Source organism: Doryrhamphus excisus, linkage group LG16 (assembly GCF_037039965.1).
Source record: "Doryrhamphus excisus strain RoL-2023G ecotype Guam linkage group LG16, RoL_Dexc_Guam_v1.1, whole genome shotgun sequence".
NCBI lineage: Eukaryota > Metazoa > Chordata > Actinopteri > Syngnathiformes > Syngnathidae > Doryrhamphus > Doryrhamphus excisus.
In genome coordinates, this window is record NC_136372.1 from 2,145,755 (window position 1) to 2,161,241 (window position 15,487).

A 15,487-nucleotide genomic window follows, 5' to 3' on the forward strand; every position below is an offset into this window, starting at 1 on the left:
ATGGTCGTAGCGGATCGATATTTTTCGGTTCTCTTCTTTGTGATAAGAATAGAATATAAGTTTTATTTTGTAAAAAGGCTTAAAATAGTTATGTACCGTATATTGTTGATGAACAATGACAATGTTTTGTTTTATTATTACTTATTAGTATCAACATTTTTGCCTTTTTGTTCTATTTTTCCTATTTCTTTCTGTTTTTCTGTGTAATTTAATTTCTCCAATGTGCTGTGGGCAACAAATGGCCCTCTGCTGCAGTTTGGACACCACTGATTTGGAACATTACATATTTACAATCATCAATTCATCATTCCCCATCATATTTGTAGTGTTTTCATCAGCTCTATGGTTTTATTCCACATACGTATGTTGAAAGAATATTGTTTTGTGAATTTTCAGTATCTGCAATTTCACAGGTTCAACATTGTGTTGGTCAGCTACAACACATCACGTACACACAAGGAAGCCTTGATTGTGACTTGTTTTGACAACCTCATTTTTTTGTGCGTTACATAATCCAGGTCCGACAAATCAGATTTTTGTTGGGCTCCATCTGTGCTTTCTTGCATGGTTGTGCAAGAGGGAGGGAGGGTGAGATGCTTTCAAATCACATTTACATACTGTACATTTGTACATCTGCCACGTTGAGCTGCAAGAGGCCTATACTTGGTGTCAACATGTGCTTAGACTGACACCTGCTGCTGACACACTTCCATGCCTATATTAACATCCTACGTGCAAGGATGTGGGATTGCTGGATGGCCTTTTATTGTGGCCAGCTTAAGGCACTCGGCCAAGGACAACACAGATTTTTCATTTTGTGTGTGCATATAAAGTATTTAGGAGTTTGCGGTGGCGTACAAATGACAGTGAGAGCTGTTACTAGTACTGTGGTTACCAAATATTAGAAGAAGAGTGACTTTTTGTGTTGGATTTCATCAGATGAATGTGCCGGTGTAGCGAATGCTGTGGCTCATCCGTGTATTGGATTGGCTGTTGAGTCAGCAATTCTTTGCAGATCGCTGCTAGCATAGCGAATAACGGCCTCCATCACGGTCCATCCTGGACGATGTAGCTTCTGTCCTGCCCGTCTCCTTGCACTTCTGTGGAGCCAGGCTGTTCCTTCTTAAACTTCAAGGAGGGCCTGTTAGCCCTCTGCTGACAAACTGGTGATATTGGCGGCGTCTATCTCCATCCGATGGTACTCGCACACCGTCTGCCTCTGTACGCCTGCGTGGGAGAGCGACGTCACAGCTTTGACGGCACATGGTGAGCCGGTGAACAGATGGGAGTGAGTGCTGACTTGATGACTGGGATGATGACATGACCACAAATGCATCAGAGAGGCCCACCTTCACAAGGGTGTTTAGCCTGACCGATAGAACAGCACCTGTCCTTAAAGGATGAGTATAGAGTCGTCCAAAACGTAGGAGAGGTTTTTCTCACGTCTTTGTAACTGAAAGTGACGCTTCCCGTTTTGTAAAACGCAGCCTGGAAGGTGAAGGCTCCCATGGACTCTTGGCCCGATAGTCTGACCCGCTCCCACTGGACCACAAACACCTCGCCTGAAGAAGCAAAGCATGGTAGAAAGAACTGGTCAAGGTGCAACTCATACCGTTATCCATGTATTGCACGGTAGATTCTTTGGAGTGGCTGGGATCAAAATTAGCCATCATGGGGGGGGTGGATGATCTCACCAGTGAAGATGAACCCTGAAAATGTAAAAAAAAAAATAAAAAAATAAGCCCAAATCCAGGTCTTCCCGATCTTCCGACTGTGTGGCCATCATGCTCACCACTCGGCCAGCCAGTGGTAGTTTGTTTTTTTTTTAGATTTATTGCTTAAAAATGTGCGAAAACATCTACCTCCCGTTGCTATGGTAATCTGCCTCAGGTAAAGGGGAAGTCAATTGACAAGGTGACTTCCTGTCAAGAAAATAAACAACATTAGACACGCCAACATGTAATGACTTCCAATAGAGGAGCTCCATCACAACAATAAAGTCAAACCTGAGCATTTGTTGTCTTGGTAAAGGTAGCTTTGAGCCTCATGTTGGTACAAGTCAGGAGAAACCAGATTAACAAGTTCAAGTACAACTCAAACCTTTTTCCGCTGCCTTGGGTAGTGTTTCCACCCACTCCAGTCCACATTAGCAGGCTCACACAAGGAAAAAAAAAAGCATAAATCTGCTCTACATTTGCAAACCATCTGTCAGTACAAAACAATGTTTCCCAACATACCGTCTGACGCAACTTTTCGAAAGGGATTATGGGTTAAAGACTGGACTCGGCCGTGCGTGCCGGGTTCAGGTCGCTGAGGTTAGCGGGCGTGAACGTAAAAACAGATCTGCAAAACACCGCTGGGAGTCGTCTGCATGAACAAAATAAAAACGGAATTAGAGTTTGTGCTGTTAGGAAAAAACAGTCTTCCAGGCTTGGTCAGTGATTGATGCAGATTCTAAAAGTATGCTGAGACAAAGACAAGGCAGGTGGCTGACAGGCTGGTGTCTCTTTCAGCATGACTCAACACTTCCCAAGGTTTGAAATCCCCCGACGGTATGACCTCACGGTTCGGTATGAATGCTTTCCTTGATGCCTGTTTTGTCTTCTAATTGCTGTAACGTTGCATCTGACCCGCGGACATGCAAGACAAATGATTTTGGAATCAAACTGCAGGATTATCAATTTGATACATGATGTACTGATTGCTGACACAAAGATGGAGCTTTCAGTCTTGGCCTCTCGGCTCAGAAAGTACATTACACAAGTTTAAAAAGAACATTACACGTCATATGCAAATGTTTGTGTGTGTGAGACTCACAGCAGCCTGTTGGTAGGTATTCAACAAAATAACGTGGACTTGACCATGCCCGAGGTCGCTCATGTCCACCCATGGTTCCCGTGCGTGCTGGTCCTCCGGGCCGAAGCATCGCCACGTGTAATACTTGCTGGCATCCTCCTTCCGAACACACACAAAAAAGACAAAACTCAACCTAGGGTTCGACAAGACACATTAGTCCGCCTGTATCTTATATTTTTATCCTAGCAGACGTTTTGAAAAGTTTTGGGGAGGCCCTTTTCCACAAAGCAAGTCTGTAAAAGCATCCTTGGAGGAGTCTGATGTGGAAGAGCAGGCCCCAAAACCTGCCCTTAGATCCACTGTTGAATCATGTACAAAGTCCTGTCAGAAGAATTAGGGTCTGATGCAGAAGCATGCACCAGCTCCAAATTTTCTGTCCCAATACTTTTGTCTGTAAAATTTTAAACTGTAGCCAGCCAGGCAAGTGAGTAGGAACAGAAAGTACACTATACCTTCCAAAAGATGGCAGTGTTTCACACGGATTCTTACAAACACATAGCATGCTGGCTGGCAATCTGTGTGGTTATAATATATAATATATAATAATTCATGGATTCGAATCGAATGTCTTTATTGTCACTATACACATGTACAATAAGGTTGAGAGCAGCTCCTCTAGTGCAAATATGGAATAAAAAAACACAATAAATAAATAACAGTATAGATAACATGGGTAAAAAGTTTGAATGCAGAAGGACATTTTGAGGAGCCCATTTTGAGATAGCCTCGGAGCCTTGGCGTAGCATGATGGCGTCATGCAGCATACAAATGCTACTGTTGTGACGTTCACGAACGAACCGATTCTTTTGAACGGTCATTAACATAAACGATGGGAACGATGGGAACGATGGGTTAATGCAAGATGACGTGGAACATTTACGAGCCGTTATATTATTACACTGCCCCCCAGAGGTTGATATCATCTTAACATCCCATTTCAATCATGTTCTTTTTTATGTATACTTGTGTTATTTTATCGCACGTCAACATTAAAGGTGTAAAATGTTCAGATACAACATTCATTTTATTCCCTATTTTTCAAATAAAAGAGCAAATATATATAACCTATACGTGTCATTACCAGCATTTGTCTTCTTTATGTGTCTTAGTTGTCACTAAAATTCGTGATGGTGGAGGTAGCCATCTTTTTTCTACAGTAAACAAAACAAGGCCACTAAGCATCTTTCAGACAAGATGGCGGACGTCGCTGAGGTTACATTTGTCATTTAAAGTCATAATTTCACAAGAATAATATAATATGATGAGGGAAAATAGCAATATAATAAATAAGAAGTCTTATTTTATGTCACATTCTGTGCCTTGTTTTCCTTGTTGTGGTGTTTGCTGACCTCTGCTGTTCTCTTGTCGTCATAGACACATCTCTCCCAGAAGCCACCAGACATACCTGTTTTCACTCGGTTCTGTTGCCTCGATGTGCTGGAAGTATTTGCCACTTGTTCCTCTGCTCCAGCCGAGTCACATCTCCCCATTTTTTTCTGCCTGCAAGCAGCTTCTTCAGTTGGAGATCCTCGTAAATTCGCTAGCATTGCTAAGCTCACCTTGTTTGTCTCGTGACTTCGCCTGGCGTCGACCAACCACCTGTACTGCTTACTTGACCTCTGACCCGAGTTGACTTCCGTAGTTTTTTGTGTTTAAATAAAGCTATTTAAGAAAAAAACTCGGCCTTCTCTCTGCAACTGCGTCCAACCTGCAAACAAGCTGTGACATTTGAATAATAAAAAATGAGGTTGTGGGAAAGTTAGAATATTACTAGAATAAAGTCATAGAAAGAAAAAAAATGCTGTAATTTTTAATAATCATAATAATAAAATATTATTAAAAAATTACATGATTTTAGTAGTATAAAGCAAAAATGTGTATTTTCTTAAAGTTGCAATATTGGGAGAAACTAAGTATTTCATGTTATTGGAATAAAGTCCAAATATTATGAGAAGAAAATTGATGATTATTGAAGACAAAAATAACAAAATATAAAAGTTAATAAAACACACACACACAAAATCCAGACAAGCGTTTAAGAAGTTCTAAAAGCTTTTATTTTCCAAAATCCATCCGCTGCTGTGCCGGCTGCGGTACAGCTGTCTTGAACGAGGGACGAGCTACCCTGAAATGTGGATGGCGGCGTTAGCGTTGGCTCAACCTGGTCACCCCTGAGAAGGCCCGCCTTATGGGATTTCATACTTTTATGTTTTGTTTTTTTTTTCATCCCGAAAAACGGCCTTAAATTACACGCTTAGTTCAATATTAGTTAAATATTTCCTCTTAGAAAAAAAAAGGACACCGAGAGAGAGGTTTGCTAGAATCTACTGACTATGATACAATAAATCTGATAAAAGTTCTAATAGATCCTCTATTGGGTTTACATTTAAACTTGGGAACGCTGCTCCAGAAAAACAGTGAGGCCGGCTGCTTTGACGGACAGGTGGGAGATCATGGCGAGCTGAAAGTAGCACGAGTACTGGGTTGTTTACGACACACACACACTCACACACACACGCCCACACACACACACAACTATACATATTGCACAATGAGAATGCATAGGAAGTGATTTGGTGCTCGTTTTGGAGGAGTTCTTACTAACAGTCTGCTTTGATGGTGAGGAGAAGGGGCGGAGCCTAAATTAAGAGGATATGATGGATGCAAGGTGAGGCCTCAGGTGTGTGTGTGTGTGTGTGTGTATTGCTTTAAATGTCATGGAATATTTTGATAGCGTTGATAACACAAAGAAAAGAAAGCAATTATGGCTTCATGGTGTTAAGGTGCTTTTTTTTTTTTTTTTAATGTGGTTGCTATGGCGCTGTGCTTTGCTCTCTCCCACACATCCAGCTGCCAATCAAACTCCTCCCACCGCCTTGACACAAAAATCCCTCTGCCCCGTAATCAGTGTGTTGCTGCAGGGGTTCCCAACCTTTTAGACAAACAGAAGCAAATTCCACATAAAACACTGATTATCGACCAATCATCAAGCACACCCCATTTCCAGGTTATATGACAATTAAAATGACAGTTATAACGACAATGGGACTGGCTGTGACTGTAGCTTGACGATCCAATTCCGTCCAGTAGATGGCATCCTAACCCTGCTTCTTAACACACCTCACATGCACCTGCTCTGCTGGGGAATAAGAAGACGGAGCAGGGCGGATCGGTGTTTTGTTGCTTTGTATTTAGGTTAATTTTTCAAGAAAAAAAAAACAACTAGCGACTTTCTGTGGTTTTATTGGAGTCTCTTGGAAACTAACACGAAAGTACGTGTTGCCGCATCTTGCTTGTGACATCAACGAAACAACAAAAAGAAGCGACAGATTTTTCTACTCCATTTTGGTCTCCCAAAGCGTCTAGAAACGCCATGCACACGCCACGGTCATGGCCATATTAGACAATGACGTGTTGCATTTGAAAGGGATGGCATGTTAAGTTACGTCATGAGCTTTTTTTTTTAACCTAACACTTAACTAAACAAACAGTTAAACACAGTGAATGGCCGACATGCTAACCATGCATGCTAACTATGCATCAATTATTGCAGAATGTTGGGATAACTTGCCCATAGTGATGATGACATACTAGTTCTACTTGGGAAGTTCTACTTGGGAAAATGAAAGACGTTTTCCCCAAAAGAGAAACCGTGGTCACATGTTGCCCCACTATTGTTTCCCTGGAGGGTTGATGATGAAACTCTGCAATGAATGAATGAGTTTGAGTCAAAACGGTTGGGAACCCCTGCGTCAGTGTGTCACGGTGTGTCTGTGTTTGTGCGTGAGTGGTTGGCGGTTGGCGGCGGGATGGACACAACACCATGTCTGACTGATAAAATGTAGAAATGCTCGAAAGAGGGCATCAAGTAAAGGGAGCTTGTCTTAAGTCGACCACACAAACGTCCAACTAGACTAAACGTACAGCCGCAATCTCGGCATGTACCCCCCTGTATCCCCCCAACCGCCCCCGTCCCCCAATGAATGGCTATAAATGCGGCCCGTGGAGGCGTGTCCCGCTCCCTCGCTGGCGACCACCGCAGCAGGAAGAAGGCGCGATGGGGGCGCTGTCCGTCTTAAGTCAGGCAGACTGCATAGTTTGAGTGTGGCCTTTGTCACATGGGTCACACAAGACAGGAGTGGGAGTGGGGGGGCGGGGTGGACCGGGTAAGAAGAGGAGAGTGAAGGGGGGTCGTGTGGGTTTAGTAGGGGGAGAATATGATGGGTGTGTGCGCGGCCCGCAGAGGCCCCGGCGCGGGCCGGAACAGTGCGGGCCCCAGGAAGGGTGTCTGTATGAAGGCGGTGGCGGCGGCGGCGGCGCCCACCGGGTGGCGCAGCGCCAGCGGGTTAGCGGCCACCGTGCACAGGGTCGGCGGCGTGAGGGGGCCGGGCAGGAAGCCCGCTGTCAAGCTCTTGGTCAGCTGCTTCTGCAAGGCCAGTTTGGTCTGGAGAAGACACAGAACACGGAGAAGGACATGTTTCACTCCGGCAAACATGGTTCCCCAACTCACTCGCTCACGTGAGAGGATGAGTGCCGGCGCGTTAGCTACATGTATTGCAACATGCATCGCTAACAACGACAAGCTAATGCTAACACACGGCATTAGCCACACATGCAAACACCCTATTAATGGCGTCCAATACGACAATTCTAATTTGGCGATCAGAATTGTTCATACAGCTCGTGTATTGGATTACATTGTCTAGGGTACCTCGTGATTGTTAGCTTAGCTAGCTTAGTTCACATGCATTCTCCTACTTCCACGTTGTGGCCACGTTTTTTTTTACACCTTTTTCATCACATTATATATGACACATATTTTATTTAATATTTCAACTCTATTCTACTAAAATTACATCATTTTTCCTTAGAATATGATTATATTTATTCTCATACAATTGTCTATTATCCATTTCTGCTGTTGTTTTTTATTACATTTTTTTATTTCACTGCATTTAATTATATATAAATTATATAAATTATTATTATTAGAAATTATATAATTTAAAAATTATATAATTTAATTTCTTCTCATACTTCCAAGAAATATTATTCTACGAAAACGTTTCCTGCTTGTTTGTTTTCTCAACCGATTTCTTTCTGATGGTTCCATTTGTTGTTATTATTGTTGCAAAATGTGCCGGGGGCCAACAAAAATGGGTGCCGCCCCCAGGACGCCCCTGTACTTCTTTGTGAGGTTAGTGTTGCTAGTCGTGTTAAAGATGCACGGTGACTTATTGCACTACGTTGGTATTTCCACAGAAGACAATTGCAATAAGCGGTGGTGACGGCGGCCATCTTTGTTTGCATGATGTTGGAACTAGCATGAAAGAGTGGCAAGATGGCAACCTAATGACAATTTCATGTGGTACATAATTAGGGGTACAAAACACGACAAAAAGAGTCTTAGCTCGTCCGTTAGCATCTCCCTTTAGCTAAAATCTGTCATTCACAAAGCCGTCAAGCCCCAGTTTTAAACTGACTAGACGGGCAGCGGACCACAAGATGTAATAAAATGTAAACAGCAAAAAACAAAGAGGTAAACAAGAGTTTGTGAATAAAATGAATAAGAGTGTTTGCCTGTCCCATCGGCTAGCAAGGCTACTTCCTGTTTCACGAAGGATTCCCGCTAATCATCCGTGCATCACTAACGTCACCAGTGAGTCAGAGAAAGACAACGTTTGCGTTTAACGACATCCTCGGCTTCATAGTCTGAAGTTTGCAAAGCCGAGTCGTGGTGGAAAAGCCCCTCCAGTCCCGCCCCGGGGGCCACTGACCTGCGAGGAGAGGGAGGTGAGGCTGTAGTGGCTGAAGGCTTTCTTCATGGCCGACACGGCCACGCCTGCACAGCCACTCCATCTCATGCTCTGTGGGGGAGGACGAGGAGCACAGGTGGGGAGGTGTTTTGTGTGTGTCAATCAATAGCTCAGCAGTGGGGTGGGGTAGGGTCTTTTTTGGTGGGGTGGGGAAGGGGTTGGAATCACCGTGACAACAGGCACACAATAGACTCTTTCACACAGAGATGCTGAAGATTTATTGGCCCGCGCCTCTCACACAGGACCCAGGGAAGCGGGACTTTTCCAGTGTATGTGTGCACTTTCACACAGATAAAAGGTGTGATGCTGTAAGCCGTGTATCAAATACATGTTGGGAACACACTTTTCCCTCGTCAACGTTCTGTGTATGCAGCACCGACACAGAACGGAGGGATCAAAGACAATGCACGGATTTTGGAAGTGTTATCACAGGCGGGAAGGCGGCTGTGTGAAAGGGGATATCTGGAAGCCGGAACACTTGCTTCTGCTGCCTTGTTGCGTTGGAAGCAATGTATCGCCGTAGGTAGTGACAGAGGAGTAACATCAGCAGAAAAGGCAGCTGTTTGAAAAGGGAATAGCAGTGTAAAACCCAACATTTGCTTCTTTTCTGGGTCGTGTATGAAAGACCATCGGTCAGTGTGAAGGAGGCGACACAGGCAGCAGCCCCTTTCACACATTCCGACTTTTTCCCAAGCCGGCATTCTGTGTGAAAAGCACCACCATAAATGGAGGGATTTAATTTGACGCAGGCTTCGAAAGGAGTAATCTAAGCTTTGCTGGGTTCTGTGTGAAAGACACAAGGGAATAAATGGCAGCTTTGGTCTAGCTGTATAGCAGCATCCCTGTGTGAAAGAGGTCAAACTGTCGCTATAGGCAAGCGTATTCTGTGTAAAATCACCTTTCTGCCTTTTATCTCCGCCCCCCCCAACTTACCGCTAAGCTGGCGCTGGGCTGGCTCTTGCTGTGGGGGGTAAATTTGGGCTTAGGAGGCTTTCCAGCCAGCCTGTCCTTGTGCCGTCTGCTATTCATGTGCTGTGGAGAGTTGGAGAGGAGAGCAAAAAAAAAAAGCCGAATCAGCATCTGCTCCGCATAACTTCATGCGCCGTGTGAACAATGGACGCCAGCACGGGAACGTACACAAATCACATCGCATCGCTTTCTACCTGACAAAACTTTCTCTCGCTCCGGCTGCACCGCCAACAGGCTTAGAGACGTGTGCGTCTGGGCGCTTATGTAAGAATCCGCTGGAATGCAGCACATCCATTTTTTTTCCCACATTCCACAAACAGGCTTATTTTACCGGAATGTTAATGAGGAGAAATGACATTCCCGACTTGCTTCTGTGGAGTTAAATTAAAATCAGAGGACACGGACGACGAGGTGCGATAACGCACACACGCGCTCATCTCGATGGCTGCCGTATGTGGCGTGCTCGCTATGACTTGTAATTGCTTTATAAACTATTGGCGGCCATTTCTCACATTCAGCTTCGTCGTCATCATCATCATGTCATGGCTGTCTGCAGGGGTCGGCTAATTATACACCACGTTCTCTGCAGAACCCCGACCGACTGCTTCCACTTTCTTCTTTTCATTTCCTTTCCACCAAAAGATGGAGAGATGATTGGGAACGCTACAAAGAAGCCCATACATATTAAAAATGCAGGCATGTGGACGGGCACCAAAGTGTTTGTAATGTAGCTATTTTTTTTTCAATTTGGTAATGGTTTTATTTTCATTTGAACATGCATCAGATTGCAATTGAATGCATCACATAATCAGTTCCCAGTTCCACATGTCCAAAAGGAGTAGGAAGAAGCAAAGCTTATTAAATCCTACCCCTCCATCTGGTACTTTTACAATCAGTAACATTTGTTCACTTCCTGCTTTCCCAATATAGTTTAAGTATTTTTTATTTTATTTAATTTTATTTAATTATTTTAAGCAATAATTATTTTATTTAATTATTTGAAATAATAATTATTTTATTTATTTATTAATTATTTTATTATTTTTAAATTTAAATTTTTTGTCACATACCGAAGTACCGAAGGGGGCTCACCTGGCTCAGTTGCGTCTCAGAGTTGACGAAGATCTCGCAGATTTCGCACTGAAAGTTCTTGCTGGACACGCCCACGCTGCCTTTGCTGCCCAGCCTCTTGCTTTTGCAGCTGGCCCGAGCGGCTGCGATTTTGCCGCGACGCCGCGGCAGGACGCTTTGACCCTCCAGCATCAGTTTGTGCTTAGTGCCTGGCGGACACGACCAGAAGGTGGACTTAGGGGTAATTCTAAAAAACCACAATAACTTTGTCCATCGTTGTACTCACCGCTGTTATGCGCTTCCATCTGGGAGGTGGAGTTGACCGTCACTTTGCAGACAGGACAGTGGAGGTGCGCTTTGCTCTTCTTGCCGTCCTCGTCGGCTTGGGCGTCCCCGCTGGCGCTGGACGCATCCGCGTCCGCCTGGCTGCCCGATTCGGCGCTGGAGACAACGGCCTCTGTGGCATCCGGTGCCTCTGGGCCGCTGGTATCGGACGCCGTCTCTGAGATCTGAGGAGGGGAAAGGGTGACCAGCTCGGCCGCGGAGACGTCTGACACCGGCGTGAGCATGACGGAGCTCCTGGGACTGTGCTCCATCTTCACTTCCGAGGTGGCCGCGTCCAGGTCGGACTGAAGACCTGTAGTTAAGACACAGTGCGGAGCATTTGCATGATGGCGCTTCCCCGTAGGAATGCCATAATTGTAGCATGGCACTGTCCCGACTCATTCCAACGCTCCACAAACACATCGATCGCAAAGACACCGGAGTCACATGACACTTCTCCCCTTCACCCCTGTTGTTCCCCTGGGAGAATCACCCACTTCAACCCTGACCACGCTCTTCTACCTCCATTTCATTTGGCGCTCTACCTCCGCCGCCATTGATTTCCCCTTCAACGTCCCACTGCAAATTCATCATTGGAGATAAGCGTCTTTCCTCTCTCATTCCTGCCGCACAACACCAACCTATAGAGGAGATTACTGCGTCCCTTCGCTGTAATGAGAGTGGCCCCCTGGAGGATCCAAGCGCCAAAGAAGCCTCCAGGGGAGGGGTGGAATGATAGCGATCGATGGATTAAGCAGGCGCTTTTACAAAGGACGACTTTGGAGGCTGGCGGGACTGAAAAGCTCTTTAAAAAAAAAAAAAAAAGAATCCAAAGGAACTTAATTCAACACAGAAGTTGCCAGGTTTCAGCTGTAAGATAAGAAAAGAAGAGCTTCCAACTTAGACAAATCCCACTGAAACAAAAAGGAGACTCCGGAATAAGGCCGGAAGCATTCTATCTACAGCGTGGTATTGCGGTATCGAACATAGGTTCAAGAAAATAAATAGCAGTGAAGCGCCTTCTGTTTGTTTGTCCATCTGTTAGCTGGCTACTTCCTGTTTTGTGAGGGATTACCTAAGACGCCATCCATCCATCCATCCGTTTTCTGAAGTGCATGTTTTGGAACGTGGGAGGACGATGGATTGCAGGATTTTTGCAATAATAATCTGGAACTTGAACGAGTTCCCTGGATTGAGGGAGTCGCTTTGGTACCTTTTGTAAGTCTTCACCAGGCACAACCGTTTGTACCACCAAGACCCGAATAAGGTCGACAGTAACACAGTAAGACTGACAACTTTTTCCACCTCAGCACCATCTGCTGGACATGTTAGGGTACTGCCTCCCCATACTTGCCGGATACTACCCAAGAAATGCGGCCGCGTTGTCATAAACCGAAGCGAGGACACCAAAGAACATCTAACGTTGGTTCAGATGAAGCATTTGGCTCACTGAGGAAGCCAAGATCCCGAATCACCGATGAGGAGCTAACTTAAATCAGGGGTCTCAAAACCGCGGCCCGCGGGCCAAATGTGGCCCGCAGGACACTAGTTTGAGGCCCCCGCCTTGATATGAAAGTTTAATGTTTGATATGGATGCTGTATGGTATCATGTACCCAGAAAAAATTATTACGTTTGATTAATGTTCATGTTAAAGGTTAAATAACTGTTAATAGTTATCCTCCCTATCCGTGTGGAAGTGGTAAGTTTTTGGCTATTTAAGTTTAAAGGAAATAACTTGAAGGCTACCGTTTAGAACAGTGGAATGTTTTATCAGAGCTTTTCTTGTAGAAAATTGGAACCAAAGCAAAGTTTTTTTAAATTTTTAATAAATGGGTTTTTTTTTTTTTTTTTTTGGAAAACCTGATGCGGCCACACTTCTCCACACGCCAGGACCCATTCAGCCTGCGCCCTCATCTACCCGGATTGGCAAACTGTCAGAGCAAAAGAGCAGACTATCGGCAGCACCAGCGGGCCCTCGGAGGAGGAGTACAACTCCTCGCCAGTCGGGTATGGATATTTGGATCAATGCTTGCGTGGCCGATCTTTCGTTTTTTTTTTCTCACGCAACAAAAATGAATCCGCGCTTGAGCAGTTCAATTAAATTGGACAAGTTTTTAAAGCGAAAAAAACCCCGACATGCAACGTGACCTGTTCTGTCAATCGATCCGTCGAGAATTTTAACCACAAAGCAAACAGTAAATGAATAAAAATGTCAAGCTCATTACGTACGCACAGGAGGTGAGTCGGGGAGGGAACTAAATCATCATTAGGGGCGGGGACAGACACAGTTCCCGCTTCAACAGCGGAGTCCATCAAAGACCCGAGTGATTGATGCTTGTCAACATCCATGTGGACGCGCCGTCTCCGGGGGAACCGCCTCCTGCTACTCGCTCACTCGCCTGCCAACACGTTGTCGGGCTTGATGCCCCCTCTTAATTGGCGACGAGTCATTTGAGATACAAATAAATAAACACACTTGGTGCGACTGGCTGCTAAACACATTATGAAGAAGACCATGTAGCAAGAGGGATCCGTTTTGCCAACTTAATTGAGCGAGTATTCCAACCTCTGTGGGTTAGTTATTTTCAAAAAAGCTACTACGAACAAATACTAGCGATATATTCTGGTTTTATCAGCAAACAAATCCATGTTGTTTTCCTATTTGGGGCAGTTGAGGCGGTGCCCTACTACTAATTTCCTGTGAAGTATTACTGTGACTGTACGATACCGTCCTCCCTGTCCGTTCTTGGCAGTCAAGGGCAGCAGAACCTTCGGTGTCAAACTTTGTTTTTTTTTACTGCTACGACTAACTTTAATTAGCTTTAAGAAAGATTATCGGCCATCTTAGAAGAAATGTGACTAAAAGAAGACATCAGATGGAAAAAGATAATAGTGTAGCGTAGTTTAGACTTTTCTAGATGCTAGCAGCTAATTTCCTTTAACGTGCTGCTGACGGACATACTTAACGGCAAAACTGCCTGAGAAGATTTTAGCTTGCCAACATTTTGGGTTTAATGGCGAGGAGAAAAAGTACTTAAACCGAGAATGATGGGATTTATGTCGAGATTGAGTCGACACTCGTGTCTGGTGTATTTCTTGCGCGCTTCGGGCCCAGCGAGGTCTGAAGGAGGCGCGCCAAGCGTGGCGGCCTCGTCTGTCTCCACCACCATTATCGGGTAACGTGACGGGGGGACGAGGAGGCTGACCTTGAGGCTGCGGATGACGTGCGTTTATTGGGAAGCGGGCGTGATGTTGAGAGGAGCAGGTGTGCTATTTGGCTTCGGCGGACGCAAGTCCTTCCGTGGTGTTCATTATAGGTTGGCGCTGCCGGTGCAAGATGGCGCTGGTGCTGGCACGGCGGCGGTTGCGGCTGCTGCTCCACAATTCTTCTTATTATAAGAGCAAAATGACTCAGGGCATCAAACCCAGCTTATCTACTTTCTCCCTCCGCTGACTCCTCCTCCACGCTTTCATTCTCCAGCGCTGCCCTGCCTGCCGTTCATTTCATCTCATCTTTTATTTCAGCCTTCATTTGTCTGTGGCGCCGCTTCCTTCTCCCGGAGCGAGAAATATTAACTTAAGAAGAAGAGCGTTATCGGCCTCGCAGCATTTCGTCCATTTTCTCCTTCCTCAAGGAGAGCTTCTCTTTTACCTGATTTCCTCTCAACCTCTTTGCATGCAAAATGCCACATGTGAGGATCCGTGTGGGCATTTTCGAGCAGCAGAGGGCGCTATTAATTCAGACCCAACTAGTCAGCTGCCTCAATGGGCTGCTGTAGATAAAAAGAAAGGGGAAGGTCAGGGTGACCCAAAAAAAATGTGCCCCAACTCTGATTTCTTAGTGTTTTGTCTGAATGAAATGAAACTTTGGTCATAACTAGTTTATTATATTCAAAACATCTCATCAAAACACTCGGGTCTTGGAGGCCTTTTTTTTCTCCGTTCTACAGCATATGTTCTAGATGGCCTCCATTTAGCTCCGTGCATTTCTTGAGGAGCAGCAAGAAGTTGTCCATGACGTTCTTAGAGACTGAATTGGTAATGGCTCTCATCTCCTCCGTGATGGAATGATGGAATCTCGGCCAGAGGCATTATTGGACCAATCTTCATCGAAGAATCTGGCGCAGCAGTGACAGTCACCGAGGAGCGGTATGTGGAGGTCCTCAAAAACCTTCAAGAATGAACTCCAGACCATCTACTCGTCGCTCATGAGCAAGTTCTGGTTCCAGCAAGACGTTCCAGCAAGTTCTCACACCTCAAACCTGTCCCGCGATTGACTGAAAGAGAACTTCGGAGGCCGAGTGATCAGTCTCAAAACTGATTTTGAGTGGGCACCCCATAGCCCGGACCTAAGCCCCCCCCTGATTTTTTTCTTTGGGGCTATCTTAAGGACAGAGTCTACGCAGGGAAAACCCAGAACCATTGCGGAACTCAAGAAAGCCATCAGGGA

At 45.1% G+C, this 15,487-nt stretch overlaps 1 protein-coding gene and 1 long non-coding RNA gene across 9 annotated transcripts in view; both read right to left on the bottom strand.

Annotated features, from left to right (window-relative positions):
• Positions 1 to 32: 32 nt before the first annotated feature.
• Positions 33 to 4,654, bottom strand: LOC144901853 (uncharacterized). Its single transcript, XR_013629967.1, has 7 exons — positions 4,416 to 4,654; positions 4,262 to 4,356; positions 2,007 to 2,955; positions 1,863 to 1,922; positions 1,695 to 1,709; positions 1,444 to 1,562; positions 33 to 1,227 (listed from the first exon to the last, which is right to left on the bottom strand). It is a non-coding gene; the product is annotated as an uncharacterized LOC144901853 (long non-coding RNA).
• A 231-nt stretch (positions 4,655 to 4,885) lies between these two features.
• The window catches only part of znf385c (zinc finger protein 385C), an 85,184-nt gene continuing 74,582 nt past the window's right edge, over positions 4,886 to 15,487 (bottom strand). For 6 of the 8 annotated variants that reach the window (XM_078797009.1, XM_058048136.2, XM_078797008.1 and 3 more), the window contains 5 exons: positions 10,999 to 11,349; positions 10,734 to 10,921; positions 9,606 to 9,704; positions 8,634 to 8,723; positions 4,886 to 7,300 (listed from right to left, as the gene is read on the bottom strand). In XM_078797009.1, the coding sequence (XP_078653135.1) occupies positions 7,058 to 7,300; positions 8,634 to 8,723; positions 9,606 to 9,704; positions 10,734 to 10,921; positions 10,999 to 11,349 (971 nt within the window). In that variant the 3' untranslated portion in view covers positions 4,886 to 7,057. Of the gene's footprint in view, positions 8,724 to 9,605; positions 9,705 to 10,733; positions 10,922 to 10,998; positions 11,350 to 15,487 lie in introns of all 8 variants that reach the window. The other 2 variants (XM_078797011.1, XM_078797012.1) reach the window with 2 other exon arrangements.